This window comes from Eucyclogobius newberryi, unplaced genomic scaffold, assembly GCF_026437365.1.
Source record: "Eucyclogobius newberryi isolate DKJ021-1_F unplaced genomic scaffold, fEucNew1.0.hap1 SCAF_13, whole genome shotgun sequence".
Lineage (NCBI taxonomy): Eukaryota > Metazoa > Chordata > Actinopteri > Gobiiformes > Gobiidae > Eucyclogobius > Eucyclogobius newberryi.
In genome coordinates this window covers 27,067,376-27,093,589 of record NW_027315757.1, presented here as the reverse complement: position 1 = coordinate 27,093,589, position 26,214 = coordinate 27,067,376, and the positions used below count along the sequence as shown (strand labels likewise).

Here is a 26,214-nt window from a genome sequence, read left to right as displayed (position 1 = left end):
TATTGTATGTCTGAATCGTCCCCTCTATGTTCTATTCCCTTACACCCAAAAGACCCAGTGATTATAGCTATTCACACATGCCCCTACTCATCAAAGACCACCAAATGCTCAGCCGTTCTGTGAGGTGAACCGTATTAGACTTCCATAAAGACAAAGAGACGGTGGCTAATTCTCAGAGGTCTTCTTGTTCTTGTGGCGTGTTTCTTTAAATGACAAGGTTTCCACTTTAGCATACAGCCAGGGAGGAAAGTTAAGTGGAAATATGGGCCAATAAAGAGTTGAGCTGAGGGATGGATGGAGAGTCGGCATCTCTAATCTAAAGGGAGTGATGGGGCAAGAAACACATTAAAGACGCCAAGGCTTTATTTCAAAACGAACACAAGATTGTAAAAGCTGACAGGGAAGGGCAATGGACACAAATCAACTGTTTATGGTGTTACAAAACAATGCGTAATATAATGTATGATGAAAGGAGAGACATGTCTATATTTGAGTACATCTAGGTTGATATATTACATAATGAGGAAGAGAATAAGCATTGCATAGGAGATTTCTAAAGCGAGGTATAGCCACAACTTTTACCACTGATGTTTCTACAATTTTGGCTTCTGATAAAGTCTTAAGCTTGCCAATGCTACTGTTGCTCATCTAGTTTATTATGCTGATATTTAATTGTGATGGTACAATACACTGCTAAATTATTATTACTTTTGTGTGTTAGATTGTACATGTTAGCACGGAGCACTTTAATTAGAGTGAACGTTCATGAAAGGGGCTGTACCTGGACGGCGTGTGGCGTTAAAAGTAGGTCAGCCACGCCCATTCAGTTTGTTCTCAGAGTGATGGACTTAAGGCAGCAGATTCTGTTTGCATCTGAAAGGGTTGAAACTGGACTCAAATATAGCCCTGAATTAATAAAGAACCAGTTCCTGCAGACCGTCCTTACAGGTCTGATGAATGACACAATCAGGACTGATTTAAAGCCATATTTGCGGGACCCAAAAGTGTCTGATGAGGTGCTGCTGGAGAGGGTTACAGATGCATATACTTTGGAAATGGAAAGAAGAAACAAGTTAGCCGCCATCTCCAAGTCACGAGCTGCCAGAGTTTCAGCAGTGGGGGAGGAATTTAACATGGACCGAGAGTGTCCTGATTTGACACTCACCAGCAAAAAGTCCACTGAGCCCCCCAAGCGTGAGACACTCCTGGAAAAAGTAGACCAGGGCAATAAGGCAATCTGTGAGGCTATTCAGCAGCTTTCCACCCAGCTCTCCAGCCTTCACCAAGCCCCAAGCCCCCCACCAGTAGAGAAGTTCAGCCGACCATATGGCAGAAGAGCCAGGTTCCAGCAGAGACCACCGATCTTCCGGAAATGTCAGCGCTGCCAGACAACGAACCCCGACGGCAAGTGTGACCACTGTTTTAAATGTGGCAGTTCTGATCACTGGGCAATTGGCTGTCGTAAAGTTACTTATGCCTCGCTCAATAAGATAAATACCACAGTACATCTTGGTAAACTTGGCGTCCAGTTCAGCCAGGCTGCCCCTCTAACTAGCAAGCAGAGACAAACAGCTAAGCTAGTGGGAAGAAGGTGCCTGGTTCGAGCTTCTCTAAATGGTGTGGACACAACTGTGTTATGGGACAGTGGCTCACAAGTGTCAATTGTTGGAGTGGACTGGAAAGCAAAGAACTTGCCGCATGCCCAACTGAGACCAGTGGCGGAGCTCCTCGAAGAAGGTGGGCTTGACCTGTCTGCAGCGAATGGGACAGAAATCCCCTATGAGGGGTGGATTGAAGTAGAGTTCACCTTGGCTCACAAGGCTGTCCCAGGAATGAGCGGGCAGTCTGTGCTGGTCCCTGTCCTCGTGGCCAGCAGTGACCTGGAGTGTCCCATAATTGGATTCAATGTCATAGAAGAGCTGGCCCTAACCAGTGACGCCTCTGGGAACTGTAACCCAGTGGGTCACATGGTTCAGAGGCTCTCTTCAGCTTTAGAGGTGGGCCGTCGCACTGCTTATGCTGTGTTGTCTGTGTTAAAGCAGCACCAACCCGAGAGTATCCCTCACATTGCTCACCTCAGCCGACGCCCCATCACTATACCCCAAAATAGTATTTTAAATGTGTATTGTGGACAAGTAAACAGGGGGGTAACTTACGCTGTGCTGGAGCCCAACCCAGAGGCACCATGGCCTAGTGGGCTAAAAGTAAGAGAGCAGCTTGTTGTGTTCCCGCAGGACAAGACACGATTTACGGTGGCGGTGGAAAATACAACTGACAGAGACATCACACTGTGGGGCCGCACCACACTTGGCTGGCTGCATAGTGTTGACGGTGTATACCCACTTGAACCTAAGCAAAGACCAAAGGGAGGAACCACGGATGTAACGGAGCACTCTACTGAGATGCCACCAGGGGAGCTGTGGGATCCGCCTGTGAACCTGAGTCATCTCTCCCAAGAACAGCAGCAGAAAGTACGGCAAATGTTGAAGGAGGAGAGTCAAGTGTTTGCCAAAGATGACTGGGACACGGGATGTATTAAAGGACTGGAAATGGACATTCAGCTAAAGGACAATATCCCAGTGCAAAGGACAACCTTGCCCCCCCCTACCTGTCTGACCTCCTCATCCCCCACCGCCCCTCCTCATCCCCCACCGCCTCCTCTACCCCATTGCCTACTCTTCTACCCCCTGTTACATCCCCATCTTTTTCTCTCTACTTCTTCTGTCTTGTTCATTTTATCTGTATATTAATGTGTATTGTACGTGTTGTCCCCCCCTGTCTGTAAATACCCCCCCCCCTTTTTTATTATGTTCAGCGTCTTTGGGTCACTGAAAAGCGCTATATAAATAAAAGTTATTATTATTATTATTATTATTATTATTACATATAATTCCATCCCACGTCATCTCTATCAGGAAGTAAAGGCACATATTCAAGACCTGTTAAGTAGAGGATGGATCCGGGAATCATGTTCACACTATTCTTCACCTATTGTCTGTGTCCGGAAGAAAGATGGGAGTCTCCGTCTTTGTGTGGATTACAGACTATTGAACCAAAAAACTTTGCCCGATCACCATCCTATCCCTCGGATCCAGGAGATTCTGGAGAATCTCGGGGGCAACTCGTGGTTCACTGTCCTGGATCAAGGAAAGGCATACCATCAAGGTTTTGTGAGTGAGAAGAGCCGACCATCTACCGCCTTTATTACACCTTGGGGACTATATGAGTGGGTACGCATTCCATTTGGACTCACAAATGCCCCAGCAACATTCCAGCGCTACATGGAAAGCTGTCTTGGGGATTTGAGAGATGAAGTGTGTGTTCCTTACCTCGACGATGTCCTGGTCTTCAGCCATAGTTTCGACCAACATGTACACAATGTGAGACAGGTGCTCCAACGGCAAAAACTATCTGGCATCAAACTGAGACCAACAAAGTGTGAGTTCTTCAAGCCTGAGGTGTGTTATGTGGGGCGCATCGTCTCGGCTGAAGGCTACAGGATGAACCCCAAAGAGGTAGAGACAGTCCAAGCTCTCCGATATGAGACCCCATCTACTGTCAGAGATGTGAGGAAGTTGATGGGATTCCTCAGTTACTACAGGTCATACGTCCAAGACTTCTCGAGAACTGCAAAGCCACTCTATGACCTTCTCTCCAGGCCCAAGTCTGCAGAAAAGAGACCCCAAAAGAAGCCCTCAAGTGGTCAGTCAGCTCAGCTTCCCCCATCACATCCAGTGCAGTGGACCACAGTTCACCAAGCAGCCCTTCAAAAACTTGTCAACCACCTGATTAATCCACCAGTGATGGCCTATCCGGACCTTGAGAAGCCTTTCATCCTACATGTGGATGCTTCAGAAGAAGGACTCGGCGCGGTTCTCTATCAGAGACAAGGGGGAGTCCTCAGAGTAATTGGGTACGGCTCCAGAACATTGTCTGCCACAGAGAAGAACTATAAACTCCATTCTGGGAAACTGGAGTTTCTGGCTTTAAAATGGGCTATTACGGAGCGCTTTCGGGACTATCTCTTCCATGCACCCCACTTTACCGTGTACAGTGACAATAATCCCCTTACCTATGTCACCAAATCTGCGAAGCTCAATGCTACAGGACATCGGTGGGTTGCGGAGTTGGCCGACTACCGGTTTACAATTAAGTACCGGCCTGGGACTGCAAATCGTGACGCAGATTTCTTGTCAAGACACCGACCTATTCACACACTCATCGAAGAGTGCTCTGAGGATTGCCCTCAAGAGGACATTGAATGCATTGGGATGGGTGTGCAAGGAGAGAGCAGCGGTGAAATCAACTGGATATCAGCTGTCACCTGCAACATTGACGCACTGCCAGAAGAGGTCAGCATTTTTCCACCTGTTCAGCCCTTGGCAGTTAAAGACATCAAGGCAGCACAAGGGTCTGACTCAACCATAGCCAGAGTCCTGTGCCTGAAGAAGAAGCTGTACCTCAAGTACAAAGAAAAAGTGGCAGAGAGTGTACCAGTTCGACACCTGCTCAGAGAGTGGCCCCGCTTGCATGTAGATGAAGATGGAATTCTTTGGAGGGAGACAGCCTGCCGGGCACAGTTGGTTGTTCCAGAGTCCATGAGGGCCCTTATTTATAAGCACCTGCATGAGGATATGGGACATTTGGGAGCAGATAGAGTTGTCACCTTGGCACGCGAACGTTTTTTCTGGCCTAAAATGAGGCAAGACATTGAACATCATGTCACACGTGTCTGCTGCTGCCTAAAGAGAAAAAAGCCAAATAGAGTCACTCGGACACCAATCCAGAGTATCAAAACATCAGCCCCGTTCGAGATGGTCTCCATTGATTTCCTGCATTTGGAGAGGAGTAGCGGTGGGGAGGAGTACATCCTGGTACTCGTCGACCACTTCTCAAAATATGCGCAGGCCTACGCTACGAGAGACAAGTCTGGGAAAACGGTGGCCAAGAAAATCTTTGATGACTTTGTTCTTCGCTTTGGATTTCCATCAAGAATTCATCACGACCAAATCAGCTCTTCCGTAGGCTTGAGAGTTATTCTGGTGTCAAACACTCCCGTACGTCTCCTTACCATCCGCAGTCTAACCCAGCGGAACGCTTCAGCAGGACATTGCTAGGCATGTTGAGGACACTGGCAGACACCCAGAAGGCACGCTGGAAAGAACATCTGAGTAAAGTTGTCCATGCATATAACTCTACTGCCCATGAAGCCACTGGATTTTCTCCATTTTTCCTCCTCTTTGGCCGGGAGCCTACTCTGCCCATTGACCTGCTCATCCCTCGCAGGAGAAAGGAGAAGGAACATCAGTCTGTGGTGGTGTATGCAGAGAAGTGGAGGGAAGCCATGCAACAGGCCATAGCCATGGAAAATATGTGGAAATCGGCCAGAAGAGGGCAGCAGTGCTACAACCAGCGCACATGGAGTTCTACGCTTCAGCCTGGTGACCATGTGTTAGTTAGAAATCTGACCCCTAGAGGTGGTCCTGGAAAGCTGCGGAGTTATTGGGAGGAGAACATCTATGTTGTGAGCGAGAGGAAGGGTCCAGACAGTCCTGTTTACGCAGTCGAGCCCCTGCGAGGTCCTGGGAGGAGACGAGTGTTGCACCGCAATCTGTTACTGCCCTGCCCTTACCTGGTAGAGGAGCCTCCAGCAGACATTCCTCAGCCAAGCTCAAGTCCCCGTCAAGCTCAAACAAGGAGACCGAGAGTCCAGCCAGAGCTGCAACGATCCAACACTGAGAGTTCAAGTGAAGAAGAATTTGGTGTATGGACCGCACAACAACCAGTTCCCCCTGTCACCAGAGCAGCTGCAAGAGAACCCCTAATAAGAGGGAGGCATGAAGAGAGAGCTATGCCTGCTCACCAGCCGGACGTTGTTGTCGCTGAAGTTCCTGGAGGCGAGCCAGAGCCCCAGGAGGGTTCACAAGCCTCTGATACAGAGTCTGAAGGAGAGCAAAGAGGGCTTACAGCCGTGCCATCAAGTCTTTACACCTACGAGCAGCTAGGTGAACCATCGGTCCGGGAGCTGCATAGCTGTACCGTTGATGTGAGAGGAGCTGGAGAGGTCTCCGATGACTACAAAAGACCCTATACGTATCCTTTTCCACGCTATTAAGTAGAAGTGCCAATGTAAATAGTGGTTTATTGATTAAGGTTTTGACAGTGGGTGAAGTAAATGGTAACAATAACAAAGTAGAAAAGCGTATGTACTAATTAGAATTATGATATTGTGGAAGTATCTGATAATTTTATGAAAGTAAGGATTATGGTAGAAAAATGATGTAGTAATGTTTTGGGTGAAACAAGTATTTTCCTTGTCCCATTGTGTGAAGATCGGGGGGCCCACTGATTCTTCACTGGACTATGCACCCATTGATACCAAACGGACTGAACGTCCCTGTTAAGGGAAAAAGGACATTTTATAGTTATTGAAATGTGCAATAGTGAGTCATCGTTACCACGGTTCCAACCAGGATACTTGATACCTAGAGCAATCTTTTTATTATTGTATTGTTTTGTTCACTTTGGTAAAATGTAAAAATGAAATCCAAAAAAATATATGGGGAGCACTTCTCTTTTCAGTGGGGGAGGGTGTTGCTCATCTAGTTTATTATGCTGATATTTAATTGTGATGGTACAATACACTGCTAAATTATTATTACTTTTGTGTGTTAGATTGTACATGTTAGCACGGAGCACTTTAATTAGAGTGAACGTTCATGAAAGGGGCTGTACATGGACGGCGTGTGGCGTTAAAAGTAGGTCAGCCACGCCTATTCATTGGTGTTGAGTGTGGCCCAGGTGTGTTGTGGGTGTTGTACCCTGCGTGCCTCAAATGTGTTATTCTGAACCGTGGACTTAATAAAAGTTGCAAAACGGAATGTATCGGCGTATCATTCAAGAATGCAACACTACCACTTCTCAAACAAATTTGCCACTGATCCAAAATGCTCTGATGGTTCAAGACTCACAATGTACTGCACTACATTGGTTGTCAAAGTTTTCACACCAAGTACAGAAAAAAAACAAAATCACCAAAGGAGTATCACCAAATCTGACTAGTTGACTGGAAAAAATAATTGTAATCATATTTTTTGAAAAATGTAATTGTTATCTGGACTGAAATCACCCTAACCCTAACCCTACCCACTTATATTTATGACAAAAACAGTGGAAATGCAAACTTTTATTGTCAAAAAAGTCAAAAAATAAACCATTTCCTCAATAAGTGGAAACCTTCAGTCACCATATTTTTTCTTTATTTGGTTGATACTGTAATGTATTCAAAAAGTCTCTATGTTAGAGAAATAATTAATAAAATGACCACTGACTTGTCAACTACTAAAATAATAGGTTGCCACACAATGTCTAAATGGATGAACCTGGCACAGATGTAATCCAATGTAAGAACATTGGATTACATCTGTGCCACACAAGTTCTAGCCAAGAAATGATGCAAAAGAGGTCCAAAAAGTAGATAAAATTGACTCTGTCCAGACATGTAAGAAACACTGCTGTAGCCTATATCTTCAGCACCTTCAAAGAAACAATCTCTGACTGCTTTGGGGTAAAATGTAAAAATGTATGACATTAAAATGCATTCTCCATAAATCCTTTTTTCGCTGTGAAACTGTGAAATAACAATTAGTTATTTTGGGTAATGCAATCAGAATATTAGCCTAAGAGCGACGTAAACATGAGGTCGAGTCTGTACTGTGCAGCATACACAGACAGACGGATGCAGAGGAGGATCCAGAGACAGCTCAGCCTCGTCCCCCTGCTGTTCCTCCCATGCTTTAGCTCCATAATGACACAGCACGGCCCAATAATGACACAGAGGAAGAAACTAGTGCAACCTAAATGTATTCACGCTCTGCACCCGAGCCTCTGATCACCGCCTCGCACACGCGCAAATAACTCCAGACGAGAAAGTCCGCCGAACGCTGAAACCACACCACAGCTATTCTGACAACTAAAGTCAAAGCATGAGTGTTTTTAATTGTGTGAAGAAAACTGACAGTGTCCATGTTGTTTTGAACGCTCGGTCTTGCTCATAGTGAATTGTCATGCGTTATACGTCTCGGTATGAGTGGCCAGTGTCAGCTCGGTCAAGAGAAACAGAGGCGATAAAAGAAAACAAAAACAATACTTGAATGTGAGACTGTGTGTGTGTGCGTGTGTGTGTGTGTGTGTGTGTGTGTGTGTGTGTGTGTGTGTGTGAGTGATGGTGGGCAGATGAACCTTAAGCCTATGGGCTCCAGGAGAAAGCGCTTCAGGGCTATAAACTCATCATCTTGACTGAAGGTTGGGTTCAATCCAAAGTCCAACCAGTGCGTAAAGTTTTTGTGTCCATGTGAAAGACTGTGTGTTAATGTGTGTGTTTCCTGTGTTACTGTGTGTCAGTGAGAGAATGGTGGTGGTGGAAAAGAAAGATGGCACAGATCAGCAGCTATGTTTCCGCCCCAGGGCACCTGTGGCTACTGTTGTGGCCTCCCAGTGAGGCATGAATGAACAATAAAAAGCCTGCCAGTAGCATTTTTAAGTTAACTTTACAAAACCGCCAGTGAGGGAATTATATGCTAAATGGTAGAGGCAGTAAAGCTTTTATCTTTCTATTCTCCACAATTTGTCTCTATTAAACCAATTATTTCCCTCTGTATGAAAGGCTCCAGCTCTCATCGGAGCATAGCAGTCCATTTATTGCTCCCATATGACAAACACATCAAACATGCATGTATGAGAGTTGTGGAAATGGCGTGTAATTTGTATTCGCCAAGGCATATTCTTCTGAAATCATTAAATAAATACATCTGAAAGAGAGTTTTTAAATAACTAGAAAATAAGGCAATAGAAAACCTATAAAGCTGATCCCCGAAAGGGCTGTTAAATATGATGGGGAATAGGAAGCAATGATGTTCAAGGCAAGTCTTTACATTGTGGAAACGAGGCCACTGTGGCAGGGAAACACACACAAACACACACACACACATACACACACACACGCAGGGACACACACACACACACACGCAGGGACACACACACACACACACACGCAGGGACACACACACACACACACACATACACACACACACACACACGCACACACACACACGCACACACACACACACACACACACATACACACACACACGCAGGGACACACACACACACACACACGCAGGGACACACACACACACACATACACACATACACACACACACACACACACAGGGACACACACACACATACACACACACACACACACAGGGACACACACACAGGGACACACACACACACACACACACACACACATACACACACACACACACACACAGGGACACACACACACACACACGCAATAACAACATACACAGGTCACACTAGAGCGACTGAAATCTTAAGAGACATACGAGAGTTAAACCAGCTTTCTCAAACTTTTTTGAGATGGAAGATTTTGTTTCAATACCATCGTGTTGCAGTTCCTGGCTTTAATGTCCTGCCTTTTCAGCATGTTCCTTGAAGAGTTATTCTAAAATATAATTTGGCTGCTGTTGCCAAATTGACTTTGGTTTTGGTCACTTCGGCTCCTTTTCTCTATCCTATTATGAGCTGTCTGAAATGGGCTTTTTAGCAGATGCCCTTCTTTTCTTTCACCGAGTCATGACAATAGGCACTTTGAGCTAAATTCAACATAACTACCACTTGGACAGAGGACAAACTGTCACCAGCTGCACAATTCTCACTTGATGACATTAATTGTTGGCATAAAATAGTGTGAAAGATTACAGCCGTTTTCCTCGTAGAGACATCAATAAAGAGAATTTGAAGAATTGTTCCTGGCACATTTGAGTTTCCTCATTCTGAGCCACGCAGGCAGCATCCCTCTCTCAAACATGTAATGCATCCTGCGAGACGTTGACATTAAGTAAGTGGGCACTGTATTACTCAAAGCTGTTTCCTGGAGGACCTCGGCAGATTAGCGTTTCCATAAATCATGATCGGAGGCTGCCCTGTGCCTCGCTCTGACGTCAGCTGTCTGCTCTTGTCCTTAGCTCCTCAGATCAGTCCGCACTCGGGGATCTGCTTACCCACTTGTTGTTCACCTGCAGAGGAACAAGACACGGAGCCTTTGTGCCACTTCACACGCATCTGTTATTTGCTAATAAAAGACACAACAAAAAGCACACAGCATTTTTTCAAACACACATGGCAGAGATTTGATCTAATCTTATTTTTCAGTTCAATCGGCCATAAACAGGACTTTATGAGAGGAATTGTAGCTGTTGGCGGTCTAGGACATCTCGTGGGAGACGCTGACTTGAACCACGGCTCATATGATGTATTAAACTAACATAGTTTGGGAATACGGGACGGAGCGCCACGACTCTAAAGTAACGGCGTCGCCCATCACCCCTGCCAGCATGCCACAGGGGGTACGAGAATAGAAAAATCAAAAAGAAGAAAAGAAGGCACAAGCTTCAGCCCCACGGTTATGTCAGTTCAGCAGGAGGGCGCTTATGTGTCGACAGAGCGCCGCTGACAGAAACAGGATGCACAGGGAATTCAATATTGGGCTTATTGGGGAAGGGGTCTCCAGGGACACACCCTTCACTGTCTTTGTCTCAACTGCTTGGGGCAAGTGCTAAAGTGGGGAGAATGTGTCCTCATGAGGTTCCATTGTAACATTTACTTGAAGTGCTGCAGTGTAATCTAAATGTTAATGTTTACACAGTTTGATCAGACTCTAAATGCCTTGTATTGACAGTCACTTTTCCTCAATAATGTGAAAACAATTCATTCATTTCAGCAAGGAATTTAACCTTTTGTGCATCTAAGTTGTAAAAATCCTCTTGAGTTCAGGGAGTGAGAAGTTCTTTGCGATGATACACCACTAAAATAATTTGCAGTCAAACCTTTTCAAAACAGCAACTGAACTGTGCCATTTGAACAGCATCAATGGGTCAAAAAGGGAAAAGGTCCAGGTACATCAAAGACGCTACACACTGTGCACCTCACCATCTGAAGATGATGCCAAAAGAACACTGCTCACTGAACACTGCATGTGAACATCATTCTTTTTGATACTCATATGAAATTAATTACTATGTTATTCAATATAATTTATTATTGATAAGGCACACCTAAACCATAACCTTTGCATTTAAGCAGACTTGAAACTGGGAAACAGATGCTGGTTTGTGGGTGAATGTACAAAAATAGTAGGCATTATAGTTAAGTTTTCACTGTTTTGTTCGAACCCTTTTGAACAATTATTTTTGCGGCTAAACAAATATGACCATATTTAGTGTTCATAAATGTTCAAGCAAATGTAAATTGAGTGAGGAGTGGTCGGTCTGTATGGTCTGAATCAGGACATCACCATGATTAGAATGCGTTGTTGTATGTTGCAACATCAAGTCAAGGCTTGAGTCAAGTCTTGAGGGATTTCAGTTAACAAATTTATTCATTTCATTCATCATTTACTGTATTACATTTGGAGCATCCTGAGCAAATCTCTGAACCAGAACAGGCTCAAAATTACCACTATTGCAATTATAATTTAACTCAATCATTTCAGATCACTTTCTCATATTGTGATTGTTTAGTCCCATCTGCGCAGAAATAGTATTATGTAGTATAATAATGTTTGATGATGTAATATAATTATTTTACCTGCTTGTCTCTCAGAAGACCAATGACTCTAATGCCATACTGTGGAACATTTCAGAGAAAGCAAAACCACCTCAATAGAGACAAGCCAGAGCGGAGACCTCCACCAGAGGTTACGTGGTGGACCTTTAAAGAGGCTCCTGTATCTCTAATGGGAAACTCGGAGCAGCACCGGTCATTGCTGCACCTGTTGGCACACGTCCCACATTGACAATATTAATTAAGGCACCATTTTTGGAATCTTCTTTTTTATTTAATGTGAACAGACATCCGTCAGCCTGTGTTCACTTACACCACTGTAGGCCACCTACTCCCCATTAACTACACACAGACACCCAATTACCCCCACTCGTCATTTTAAATGGATTTGCACAGGGGAGGTTTCTGAGTACGTTACTTCTGTCAACACTCATAATCATTCGTAAATATTTCTAATAGTTTTGCTATATTCCCACTGTATTTCAACATGTGTTTACTCTTACAAATTGCCTGACTTCCCAGTGCTTGAATTACCCGTAGTTGAGTCAAAAGTCATGATAAAGCACTAATGAGATTCAAAAAGAAACATTATGTCTTGTTGACTTTGACAGTATGTCTCAGGAAAGGGGTACAGCCACAGAAACCTTTAATAATTGGCGCTTTCAGAAAATGAAAAAAACTTTCTCTGGTGACACTCATGTAATCTGACAAAATCAGCTTTTCACACTGTGACTCTGCTATGATTCAAGCCATCTGTATTACAAATAATCTCCTCTCATGCCAGCTAAGAAGATCCCACTATCAGCAAATCCCTGTTCTTTGTGAGAAAGAGCTGATTTTCCAATCAAATTTGAAGATGCATTGAGCATTTATTGTTTTCAGTTTGCTCAATCTTGCTTAATCTTTTTAACTTATATTTATTTCTTTACTATTATAATGTCTCACTGAAAAGCACTTTGGTCGAGGTTGTTTTGAATGTGCTTTATAAAGGCATTTTACATTTACATTTTCAAGTTCAAGGAAACATAATTAAGTATTCTTTTTCCACATGTATATGACATTGTGCATTCGAGAAACGTTAGAAACAAAATCTAGTATTTTATACAGAATAAACAATAAAACATTCAAATAAATAACCAAAATTCAGCAGGTCAGTGTAGCATTATAATTACTTATTTATTCTATTTTATCTGTTTATTTGCAACTTATTTGACACATTTCCTTTGCTATTTTTGAAATCTTTAATAAATTTGTTATTGAGAACTATATGTATATAGGTGTAATACAATATAACAAATAAAGTAAAACCAAACTCATGTATAAAAAAGTGATGCGACGTTTCAGTGGGACTTTCCTTCTAAATTTAAGTCAATTATTAACACAACCTGTTTTTCCTATAGTCCTTTTATAATATAGTAATTTTAAAGGTGCTGTCAGCTATTTTAATTCAACCTTTAGAAAGCCTAAAACCAATGTATTTGTCAAATAGAGGCTCCTATTTATATTTTTTTAGTGTCTCTGTGCTGCATTTGGTCACAAATAACCTACTACCACCCAAACTGCACTGCTCCTTAAGCACGGGGCAAAGCACCCTAAAGCCATCGCTGCCATCGATATTGATTGTAAAGATGAATCGTGCTCTACATTGGCTTGACTGGATTAGGCTCTCTTTGGGAGTATCAGGAGTTTTGACATGAGCGGTATGAGCTCTGGGACCACATCAGACAGAGACGATGTGGAGGCGACAGCAAATAAAGGACTGTTTTAACAACCAAAAGCTCTGGTCATTTCTATGGTAATCCTGGCTCCCACAGAAACGCTGGTGCATTGGAGCCCGACCAGATCACAAATGCACTGTTTAAGCTTTGAATGTTTTTGAACTCAATTTGAAAAGGTTGGGGACATGACAGAGAATTCTAAATCAATCATTTTCTGAAAACAACACATTCATTTGTAAACCAGTTCATAAAAAAAATTCAAATGTATGGGTACCGCCACTTAAAGAAGTCTGGATAAACTTTAGATTCTGTCATTTAATTAACTGCATGTGTCCACTCTGAATGAATAAAGATTGAACTGACATGTTTATGAATATGTCTGCATTTTACCTCTCTCTTAATAAGTGTTTGTTTGCATTTTGATGTATTCAGAATATGTTTCTACTAAGAAAGTGCGCCCAAAATGATCATAATATATCATTATGCTCCACCAAGACACCCATTGTTGGCAATTATAGGACCAGCATTCAAAGCAACCTCATGCCTGTCGCTATGACCGCTACTTATATTAAATGGTTTTAGATACACCATAAAATAGGAACTGAATTATTCTGTGACATCAAAGTTGCTCGGTTTGGGTAAAAAATATGTATGTGCAGCAATCAAATGAACAACCTCTGTCTTTTTCATCCAATTAGGAGCAGGATTCAGTAATTGGGCACTCAGGGCAAGCATGGAGTGAGAAGTGGTGAGTGAAACTAGAGGTCCAAGTTGAACAAATATTGTAGTTGGAAGCGTTCAAAATAAGTACCCATTGGATTCATCACCAGATTTTGGAGTAGAGCTGGAGGCAACGCCTGCTGTGTATGTTTTAACGGAGAAAACCCACCCAAGACTTGGTCACGATAACATATTATTACAGAAAATATCACTATAAACAGTATTATTGAAACTACTTCGTGCCACAGACACAAAGCAGAGAAATCTCAAAAAACGATATTCCAAATGAATCATATTGTAAAAAATCCTGAAAACAAATAAAAACAAAAACTGTGATAAATCAAGAGTAGAATAAAACACTTAAGTAGTTCGTTAATACTATTTATGAGTCTAATATATTAATCGTTCAACCCTTTACAGCTGAAATTATTATTATCATTAGTATTAGTTATATTACCAAAAAATAACAAAATGTTTTCTATTATTGCAGAGGAATTGAGCCCCAAGAAATACTGTTCCAGCTTGTATCTATTAAACAATAAGACTGGCTGGCTCTACATCTGAGAACCAAAATGTAAAAAACACCTGCTCCCATTCCAGTGCATTTTGATAATGATTTGTTTGATTTTAAGCCGATCACCGTTCAACATGTTCACAAGGCACTGACAGAAATTGATCATAAGAAATCGGCAGGTCCCGATCAACCTGAGCCCCACAAAGTCACTGTTGGATTCACAGTAGAACCAATTGCATGTATATTTTACCTTGAGTCTTCTAATATAATCCCTAAATATTGGAAAACAGCACAAGTTCTCTCTTTATTTAAAGGAGGAGTCCCATCAATTTCAAAGCTTTCAACTCGAAAACAAATAAAACACTCTCTTGATTAAAACAATATTCTAAGCAACTTTCCATCTGGCCATAACATAATGACACAGTTTAATTTGTGGATCTTTCAAAAGCTTCTACTCTGTCAATCATAACTTACTTTTTAACAATTTAAGATCAGTTGGCTTCAGTCAAAAATCCATTCACTGGTTTCAACATTATTTTAGAGCCCAGCAGTGTGTTCTAGCAGAAGGCCACAATCTGAACCTCTCAACACAGTAAAAGGTGTTCTGCAGGGATCAATCCTGGCGCCTGCATAATTTACAATCTTCATAAATGATCCGGGGAAAAGGTTTGCAAGACAAATTACATCTATATGCAGACGATAGTGGTTTACTCCCAAGGCCCATCCATTATGGAGACCGTGCAACAACTTCAATTTCCAGCTTGCCATTCCGGAAGGCTCCACTGAGTCTAAAACTCACATTACACACACAATGAAATTAATGACATTCTCAAAAACTCGTTTGCTTGCCGATGCCAGCTCTCAGAAGCTAAGAGGGGCAGGGCCTGGTTAATGCTTGGACGGGAGACCACTGGAACACCAGGTGCCACCCACCTTGCCTGGTAAAGCGCTTTGAATGCTTCAAAGGTGGAAAAGTGCAATTTAAATTCACTGTAATAATAATAATACTTTACATATGCATGCACTCTCATCTACTCTGCTGGACTTGGTGTATAATTTATCACTACAACTGATCCGTCATCACTGCACTCTTTATGATTTATTTGGCTGGGCATCACTGCCAACTCACAGAAAACAACACTGGTACATATTTATTTACAAAGCGACTCTGGGGAAGCTCCGGAAGTACCTCAATGACCTCCTCACTGTCAGCTCAAGTACTTTTCAATCCTCAATGCCTGACAGAGCTGGAAAAATCCACTTTTTTCCTACTCTGCATTTTGGTCTCGGGATAATCTACAAAAATATTTTAAATTTAAAGCTGTAGTGTTAAAGTCGAGAAATGTATAAAAAGTGTGGTGATTGAGAATTGCTTATGTATGATGTATTATGTCAATGTATGTACTTTCTGTACTCTGTTGATTGTGTTGGCTGCTGCCTTGGCCAAGTCTTTCTCTTTGAAATTAGTATTTATCGTGACAGTTCAACCAAAGACACAAGGAAAACATGCAAACTCCACCGAGAATGATTGAGGATCAAACCTGGGACCTTCTTGTTGTGAGGCAAGATAGTCACACTTGATTGTAGACTACTTTTGCTCTCCTCTTGAAGGAAAGACATGGACTGCCAAATCTTTTTTTGTCATCAACTTCCTTCTCAAGTCCACTGTGCAAAGAACTTTCTGTGCTCCATCCATTGTTTTGATGCCAAACAGACTTTTCAGTAAGTTTTATTCTGGGTTTATTTAGAAAGGAGGATAAAACATGGGTCCAAATGCCAGGAAAGCAACAGAAGTAGCCCGAACAAAAGTTTTATGGAAAGATCGGTGAAAGCAATTCCAGTATTGACTTCATGTCTAATTTAGTGCATGCTTTCATGACAAAAACTGCAAAAATACTGGCTTGTTACTTGTGTGGTGACATTTGTGCTTCATAAATTGAAAGTACTATAATAAAACATGTTCCAACTTTTCTGACCTAAACGAAAGCAGCAAGCGGCTGATTGGTGGAGGGCACATCTTGAAAATTACAATGTTGAAGCTAAATTTGAATTTTGCATGAAACAATGTGAATTTGAGGTCAGTTATAATTAAATGAATGAAAAACATCACCAATTAAAGTGTCCACACTCTAAAAGCTGAGATAGCCTTGGCAGACTGAAGAAGAAATGGACATACTTGTGCTTTTCTGTCGACATAAGAGACGTTCAATGGCCTGATGGAAATGTAGGCTCGTTCTTAAAAAAGGACAGAGGAAGTGAGTAGTTTTTGAAGACCCTTCAATCAGAACTGACGCGAGATGAGAGAGGGAAGACGGGGTCAAAGGGTTGTGCTGAAGTCTAACAATAGATACTGGAAGAATTTACGAAAGAGACCGTGCCACATTTGCCCGCAGAGACATCGGCTCAATATCGTGCAATATTAAGGATAAAGTGTCCAGGCCAAGCAAACACTCAAAGGCTGAATTCTAAATACACTGACCTCTTGTTGCAGGGAATTTATTTATTATCAGTTATAAATTCGTAGCACCTTTAATGGCCAATGTTCATCCCACTTCAATGCAATAACTCTTAGATGTTCTTCACTTCTTCTGATAGAAAGGTCTCAGTAGAGGTAATGTTATTCCTGATAATCACACATATTTGCTTAACGCCAGCTTCACAAATACCAACTGATATAAACCCTAATAGATGTAATTCTGTTACCATCATTTTCCGTACAGATCAAATATACATTTTCTATAATCCTTGCTGTGACCGTATATAAGAGACAATGATCTACGGTAAAGACATGAAAATCACCTCCACATTAAAGCAATTTGCAGCAGTTTTCCCTCAGACAGCTTTGCGAGGTATGATTACATGTTATCAGCTATAGGCTCAGAAGGCTGGTGGATGAGGATTGTCTTCACTATTAGGGATATTCCCAAATTAATGGGGCATGGCATACAACTCTGCTTTAATTAAATATTCTGCCACTATCAATCTCTGCTCCCCATCAGCCCCGTGTACAGCTAATGGCTAATTTCCCCTTTGGTTTGAGATGAACCTCCAACCTGTGTGGCTTTTGACTTGCCCTGCCTGTTATGTGCTGCCTGCAAATGATAAAACATGAGGTTTTGTGTCAAAGGGTTAATTAAAGGGTAAAAGCATACTCTATACGCTACATTAGACTATGCATGTGCCGGGAATTCTACTGCATAAGACGAAAACACTTCTGTGCAGCAAATCTACTAAAAAGCTGTGAAATTAATACATTATGCAAATTCTCAAAACAGTTGCCAGTTTAAAGTAATTGTTTGGTTTCAGTCACATCATAAGGAAACTACTGATTACAATAAGCTTCCCAATTAAGAATTCACTAGCAAGGACCACAACCCCAGATACGATGCAAGGTGTTTATTGGCATGGGAGAAACATGAACACGAATGTACGAAGTTGATGCCGTTTTGGGTCTTCTTGCGATGAGGGCTGAAGGCTCCCGGGCCTCGATACCCCCAAAAGAAGCTTAACGAGGCAGTGCGGATTGGCAGAATGGAGGACGAGGAGGTAATGGTGTGTAGACCTGGAAAGTCATGGAGAACCAGTGCTCCACGATATAAGGAGGCGGTCAACGACTCCTTAACTGGAGGCAGATGTGGCAGCGCCAATGTGGGAAAAGTTTGGTAGGAAATGTGGGGACCAGGCGTGGAACGACTTTAAGTAAAGGATGAACCAGATCCTGAGTCCGCTGGGAAGTGCCACTTGACGACCAGTGCACAAGGTCTGGACGGATTGCAAAGGGGCTCGAATAGATCGTGTTACCACAGTAGTCCTGCTGTTTTAGGGGAAGACTTAAGCGTTGGTTGGAGGTCCTTGATGCCGGGGTGAGGAGAACTATTGTGGACAAGACGGCCTCTGAGCAGGGGAATGCGCCTAAAGAGACGTCGATGCCACTCGGGTAGGCTTTGAGTACTTGCAATGCGACTGGTAGTCGAAGGTGAATGGAAAGTAATTAGTTAGATAAGAATAAGGTAGAATGAAGCCATGATGGAAGGAACGTTAACTGAGCTGGATGGTCTAGGAAGACTGAAGCACCTGAAGCGGAGCTTATGTGTGAAACGTGGTAGCTGAGGTTGGAGGAACTGGGGTCGATGATGTTCCACCTCGGTAGTAAATGTTCTGAAAGTATTTGTTGATTATACAGGGTCATCGGACTGGACGGCCATGAACATGAATGGCCCGACAGGAAGGCAGCAATCCTGATAGCATCGGTCTTAAAGAACCCCCAAACCGGCTGATAGAATGGTGTATCAAAGTGCAGCAGCAACTTGATGGACTGGATGAGAATGACGACGCTTTGGAGTGATGAACCGAAGACGTTAGGGTCGGGAGGTGGGAGATACAGGGCTTGTCCCAAGGGGATGATCTGCATGGTACAGTTGATATAACCAGCTGCTGTTTGGAGGACTCCAAAACATGGAGGACCGGCATCCCGGTGCCCGATGAGGGAAGAGGCGGCATGAGGGAAGAGGCTGCATGAGGGAAGAGGCGGCATGAGGGAAGAGGCGGCATGAGGGAAGAGGCGGCATGAGGGAAGAGACGGCATGAGGGAAGAGACGGCATGAGGGAAGAGACGGCATGAGGGAAGAGACGGCATGAGGGAAGAGACGGCATGAGGGAAGAGACGGCATGAGGGAAGAGACGGCATGAGGGAAGAGACGGCATGAGGGAAGAGACGGCATGAGGGAAGAGACGGGAAGAGGCTGCGTGAGGGAAGAGCGAAGAGGCTGCAGGAGGGAAGAGCGAAGAGGCTGCATGAGGGAAGAGCGAAGAGGCTGCATGAGGGAAGAGCGAAGAGGCTGCATGAGGGAAGAGCGAAGAGGCTGCATGAGGGAAGAGCGAAGAGGCTGCATGAGGGAAGAGGCTGCATGAACCTCACGGAAGGAGGAGACCTGGCATCCCGGTGCCGAGGGGGGAAATAAAGTAGACCTGGCATCCCGGTGCCGAGGGGGGAAATAAAGTAGACCTGGCATCCCGGTGCCGAGGGGGGAAATAAAGTAGACCTGGCATCCCGGTGCAGAGGGGGGAAATAAAGTAGACCTGGCATCCCGGTGCAGAGGGGGGAAATAAAGTAGACCTGGCATCCCGGTGCAGAGGGGGGAAATAAAGTAGACCTGGCATCCCGGTGCAGAGGGGGGAAATAAAGTAGACCTGGCATCCCGGTGCCGAGGGGAGAAAGGGGGAAGAAAGTAGACCTGGGATCCCGGTGCCGAGGGGAGAAGGGGGTAAAGAAAGTCGACCTAGCATCCCGGTGCCGAGGGGGGGGTTAGATATGGGGGAAATAAGAGACCTGGCAACCCGGTGTCAGGAGAGCATGAGCGACAGAGGGGGGGGGGGAGGAGATCTGGCATCCCGGTGCCGAGGGGGAGGGGTTTGGAAATGGAGGGAATAGAAAGACCTGGCATCCCTGTGTCAGGGAGAGCATAAGAGAGGGCATGAAGTAGAGATGTTTAGTAAAAAAGGTAGGGTTCATTGTTAGGGGGAAGGGCGAAAAGGAGATCTGGCATCGTGGTGCCTGAGGGGGAGATATTTAGTAAAGGTAGTATTGACGGTTAGGGAGAAGGGCGAAAAGCAGGTCTGGCATCCCGGTGCCTGAGGGAGAAATATTTTGTAAAGGTAGAGTTCATGGTTAGGGGGAGGACATCTCTTCCCCCAGGCATCCCGGTGCCTGGGGGAGAGAGCATGAGGGGGTAGAGAGCGAGCATGAAAGAGGGGGCATGAAGAAGAGACACTTGTTCTGATTTGGTTTAAATCAGAAATAAATGAGAAAGTGAGGCCTAGTGATCCAGGAAGAGAAAATTGCAACCTTTCGCTGGATAAGAGCGGGGCCTGGCATGAACCCGGCGAGAGGGAGGGAGAAGGAGGAAGGGGGAGAAAGAGGGCGGGTGAGCGAGAGCGAGGGTAAAGGACGGGAGGAAAAGGAATGAGGCTGGAACCTGGCGACGTAAAGCCAGAGGATAAAACGCCGGAACCTGGCGACGTAAAGCCAGAGGATAAAACGCCGGAACCTGGCGACGCGGTGGCCGAGGATGAAATGCCGGAACGTGGCGACGCGGTGCCCGAGGATGAAATGCCGGAACGCCCGAGGATAAAATGCCGGAACGTGGCAACACAGTGCCCGAGGATAAAATGCCGGAACGTGGCAACGCGGTGCCAGAGGATAAAATGCCAGAACGCCCGAGGATAAAATGCCGGAACGTGGCAACGCGGTGCCCGAGGATAAAATGCCGGAACGTGGCAACGCGGTGCCCGAGGATAAAATGCCGGAACGTGGCAACGCGGTGCCAGAGGATAAAATGCCGGAACGTGGCAACGCGGTGCCCGAGGATAAAATGCCGGAACGTGGCAACGCGGTGCCCGAGGATAAAATGCCAGAACGCCCGAGGATAAAATGCCGGAACGTGACAACGCGGTGCCCGAGGATAAAATGCGGGAACGTGGCAACGCGGTGCCCGAGGATAAAATGCGGGAACGTGGCAACGCGGTGCCCGAGGATGGAAACGTTAGAACGTGGTAAAGACTGTAACCGAAGCTATAAGCTGGCAACTTTTAGTCAGGACAAAACGCGGTAACGGGATGAAATGCTGGAACCTGGCAACGCCGAGCTTGAGGATAAAACACTAGAACTTGGCAACGCAGTGCTCGAGGATAAAATGCTGGAACCTGGCATGCCAAGCCAGAGGATAAACCGCTAGAACCTGGCATCGCAGAGCCAGAGGATAAACCGCAGGAACCTGGCGACGCAGTGCCAGAGGATAAAACGCAGGAACCTGGCGACGCAGTGCTAGAGGATAAAACGCAGGAACCTGGCGACGCAGTGCCAGAGGATAAAACGCAGGAACCTGGCGACGCAGTGCCAGAGGATAAAACGCAGGAACCTGGCGACGCAGTGCCAGAGGATAAAACGCAGAACCTGGCAACGCAGTGTTGGAGGATAAACGCAGAACCTGCCGGAACGTGGCAACGCGGTAAAACTATAACTTGGTGACACGGTGCCAGAAGATCAACGATGAGGAAGGAGAGGGGAGAGATGGCAGGTTTTTTTTTTTTTTTTTTAATATAAGTTTTTAACCCTAACCCTTATAATTTTATAATACACATGCACGTTGTATGTATTTATTATTTTGAGCGATGCGGGAGGGGTGAGCAAGTAAGGTGAATTAATTACTTGAAAGAGGTGAGAGAGTCTGGCTCCAAGGCTGGAGTGATGGGCAGCTCGGTGCGGGAGGAAGGAGACAACGGAGGAGGAAGGAAACGACGGAGGAGGAAGGAGACGAGGGTGAGGATTCTTTACCTGGAGGAGCCGCTCCTGCCCGCAAAAGTGGGCGGGGCAAAGCGCGCTCCGCAGTGGAACGAGAGTTAACGGGAATTGTGAGCGCAAAAGAAGTTTAAAACATCATGATTTGATGACGGTGCCGTGGTCTGGAGACCTGCCGCCGTCCACGCGGACGGTCAAGAGAGAAATGACGAGCGCGTGCGGTGGGCGCTTAACGAGCGAGGCCGCGGGATGAGGCTGGGATGACGCGGGCGCTGGAAAGACCGGAGCGCTGGGAGGAGGGCGCAGGACGCACGGCGATCTCAATACCGGACTAGCAGAAGTGATGCGAGGAGGGACGCCGGTCTGCTGACGGGACTGGCCGTGAGCGAGAGCTGAGCCTGTGAGAACAGCTGATGGGACCGGACCGGTCCTAGTACCAGTGGAGGATGGCCCGGTGTGGTTCGCCTGTGTTGGGCCGATGCATCGAAAGGAACGAGGTCGAGTTGATCATAGAAAGGTCGGGAACGAGTGTGTTTTCGAGCGCGGCTCCTGCCGCCATGGAGCGTGTGCACGAAAATCACGAACACAGGTGTGTGTGATCTGGATGATTAAGTAGTGTAGCCGCAGGAAGGGGCGTGGTCCTGCTCCCGAAATTAAGATAACAAACTTATCTTCATTGATGATTGTGAGAAGAAACATCACGATTTCTCAATCATTGGCCCTATGACCGCACAATAGTGAACTCCATTTGCTTTCATGCAAAATTTAATAGACTTCCATTCTATTCCTTTCTATTTTCACAACAGGAAAATTAACAATTTGGGTGCATGAACAGCCTGTTAAAATAGTACTAGTTGATACTTTTTTGGAGTATAAACGGAACTGAAATTACTTCTTCCTTGACATCCCTATTTAAAACCCAATCTTCTACAGAAATGTTACAGATAGAACACAGACAGTGACAATATCGTGGCATGAATTTGGATATTCACTTATTTCTGAGCTTTCCAACTCCATACTTTGATAGGGATAATATTATTGGCATACAGTGCAGTATGTGGGCCCATGGTCCTCTGTTCGGCCAAATGACTTTTGCCTTCAATAGATCAAGATCTTCTCCATTTGTATGTATTGTCCATCATGATAAATAATGACCCAGTTTTACCATTTCAGCCGCTATTTATCCAGTCAAAAATGTTTGGCAACAAGTCTCCACCATCTATTTTAGGAGCACAAGTAAGTTATGCAAGAAATGTGGTGATAGGAGACAGTTTCTCATGACAAAACACTGGAAAAATAGGTCACAATTAAGTTGGGATACGTGTTTTTAATTAGCACATTTGTGTTAATAATGTCAGTGATGGATGTCGTGGATTGTGTACACTGTAAACAACCTCATTTTGCGTCCCTATGGCAACATGTTGTGTAGTTACTGCATTGCCTCTAAATCCTCTCAGTGCTGGACAGCTTTCCGGGCAACTTCTCCTCAATTATCTTATTCCAAGCACCCACTCAAGTCAGGCATGTGTTTTAGGACCTTAAACCAAACAGACATGAGTGTTTGACATCGCAGGTAAAATGGAGGTTAACGTTTTTCATTTGAACAGGATGCAAAATGCAAAAAGCAAGACTCTTCCCTCATATATATATATATATATATATATATATATATATATATATATATATATATATATATATATATATATATATATATATATATATATATATATATATATATATATATACACACACCACAGGTCATAGCTCCAGTACTGCTTTGCAAATGGAGTGTAAGCAAAGGTTAATTACCATGAGATGATCCTACTGAATTGCCTGTCCAGGTGGCAGATGGTTCACAGCAAATCTCAGTATTTATAAGAAATGAGCAAACACCAGCAGTGACAGGTTACTTGAGATTGTTTGGCTTTTCCCCAGAGTCATTTTCCACAGCGTTGTAAGTTTTTGCATCCCACAAATCGACCTACAACATCGATATCATTGTTTGTTTCCGCATAAAACCTGTTGCACAGCCTGTCACAATCAATGAAAAGTGGCGGAACCCAATGCCCTTTAACGCAAGTCACAATCAAACCCACAAAAGCGCGCAACAAATGTCACGCTTTGATTAGAACAACAACGCACCAAATCTCCGCGCGCGCCGTGCGTAAAACGCTCCAAGTCTCCTTTACCTGTCGTCGGCCTGCCAATCCCCGAGCAACAGGTCCCGAAACCGGTACCGAGGGGGCAACGGAAGCACATCCTTCTCCAGCTCCACCATGGTCCCCCCGGTTCTGCCGCTCCTCAACACCCAGAGAGAGAACTGCACCGCGAGGGAGCACGTCTACAGCGAGGAACCAACTCCACTCACTAATCCCCCTCTGTTCAACTCGGAGACGGGAAAAATCCAATTAAATATCTCATCCTCAGTGTTTGCGTTTGCCCCCTTTGAAGATAAACGAACTTATTCCCCCGTGCTCGGTGTCCGCGGAGGCAACAGGTCGACTGCGTTCGTCCGACGGTGCGCGGGGGATGCTGCGCTTGGACAGTGACATCTGAGGCGCAACTGGTTGTTTCTCTCCGGCCGCGGCGTGGATGCTCTGGCGGGGGATGTGCGCGCGGTCAGCGGGGTGCGCTCCTGCTGCTGAGGACAGGGAAGGGAAACTAACATCTACAACTAAGAAATAAGGCGGTCATAAGGTGGTTCTCTGAGTGGAAAACGCGTCCTCATGATGGGGCTGTGGCGAGGACCGTTATGCGCGCTCACAACGCATGACATTAAAAAAAAAAGAAAGAAAAAAAAGCACAATTTGGGGTCAATTATGTATTCGTATATGTTAAGTTGTTATGCCTCGAAGCTTAGGGTAATTTGAGGGAGTAATTCTCACAGGTTTTTTTTCTTCCTTCAGAAATATAGGATTGAGGATTCATCCAATCATTTTGTTGTGCGCCTTCAATTTCAGGCACTTAACGCGATTTATACGCTTTAATCCCATCAACAGCTGCTGAAAGTCGTGTCTCCAAACTGTAGAGCTTATTTACACTTGCAACTGAGCAGCTAACCCAGTAATGTCACGTAATAAAGTTATTTAAGCACGTGTTCGAATAGTAGTGAGTTTCGAATATGCATTTGATTCTTAGAAAGTAAATGCTCTTCAAAAGGAACTGAACGCCAATAACCTGTTTCCTAGTTCATAGGTCATCATCATCTGTAACCACTAATTGTAATGGGTACATTTTCTTTAAATGGTTATTTGCAAATGTATGTATTTCCCAACACAAATGAGTTAGATACTTGTAACTTTGTAGGATACATTTCAATTTGGTACATGAATTTGACAAGATTAAAGTAATTTAGCTATTTATTTATTTAAGTCTTAAAATTCCACTCAGATTTTTCAATACTGAAATTAAGTGGCATGTCCTGGAGAAAAACCAGGACAGAGTCAGAGGATGAAATGTGTTTACTGATCGATCAGGATGCTCTTTATGTCGAGACTTTTCAGTCAATACAGGCGGCAAAAGGAAGAATCCTGATATACTTCTATGCAAACAAGTACAAGATTGGTGCACATATTGAGTTCCAAGTAAAGAATATATTTTTCGCAAATGAGGAAGAACAAAAAACATCTTACAAAAGAGGGCCCCTTAGGTACAAGTCAAGCTTGGCTGGACACTGGAGTTTATTTAAGACTTTAAACTGGGCTCCAGATGTGGCTTGGGAGGAGAGGTGATTTACAAAAACATACTTTCAAATACACAGCCCATATCTTGTAATCGAATTGCAGTTGGCGGATACAGTGCTTTACCATAATGTTACTTTCAGCAGACACATAGTAAAGGTCACAATATTTATCTTGTTCAGCCTGGAGTCACAATTAAAGCTCTAATTAGATTCAAATGTGCAGCTAAACAGAACTGTTGACTCAAAGCCACAGACAACAGGTGTTATTCAAATTAACTTTCACTGATTAATATTAATGACGTTTCCTCTGGTCAGGATCTGTTGGCCAGCACAGACACGCCGCACTCCGAAGCCCAGGTTGAGTGATCATGACTAAAGAGAAACCCACAGGTAATACGCACATACAAGTTCAAAAATAGTGTTGAAAACCAGACATACTGAAAATACCACTTTAATTAGACACATTTTTCTATGTTTTAAAACTGTGACGATGAATTAAAATACGTTTGAAAGAGTTGAGAGAAAGGCAAACCAATAAAAGTTGTTAAATTCGGATGTAGTGACTATTAAATAACTTATCATATTTCATTTGTAGTGTGAATTAAATACAATCATTTGCAAATGTTATATGTAGA

At 44.1% G+C, this 26,214-nt stretch overlaps 1 protein-coding gene across 1 annotated transcript in view; it reads right to left on the bottom strand.

Annotated features, from left to right (window-relative positions):
* kcnt2b (potassium sodium-activated channel subfamily T member 2b) overlaps positions 1–24,332 on the bottom strand; it is an 83,600-nt gene extending 59,268 nt beyond the window's left edge. The window contains exon 1 of the mRNA XM_072443852.1: positions 24,087–24,332. Within this exon, the coding sequence (XP_072299953.1) occupies positions 24,087–24,175 (89 nt within the window). The 5' untranslated portion in view covers positions 24,176–24,332. The remainder of the gene's footprint in view (positions 1–24,086) is intronic.
* Between the last annotated feature and the right edge of the window lie 1,882 nt (positions 24,333–26,214).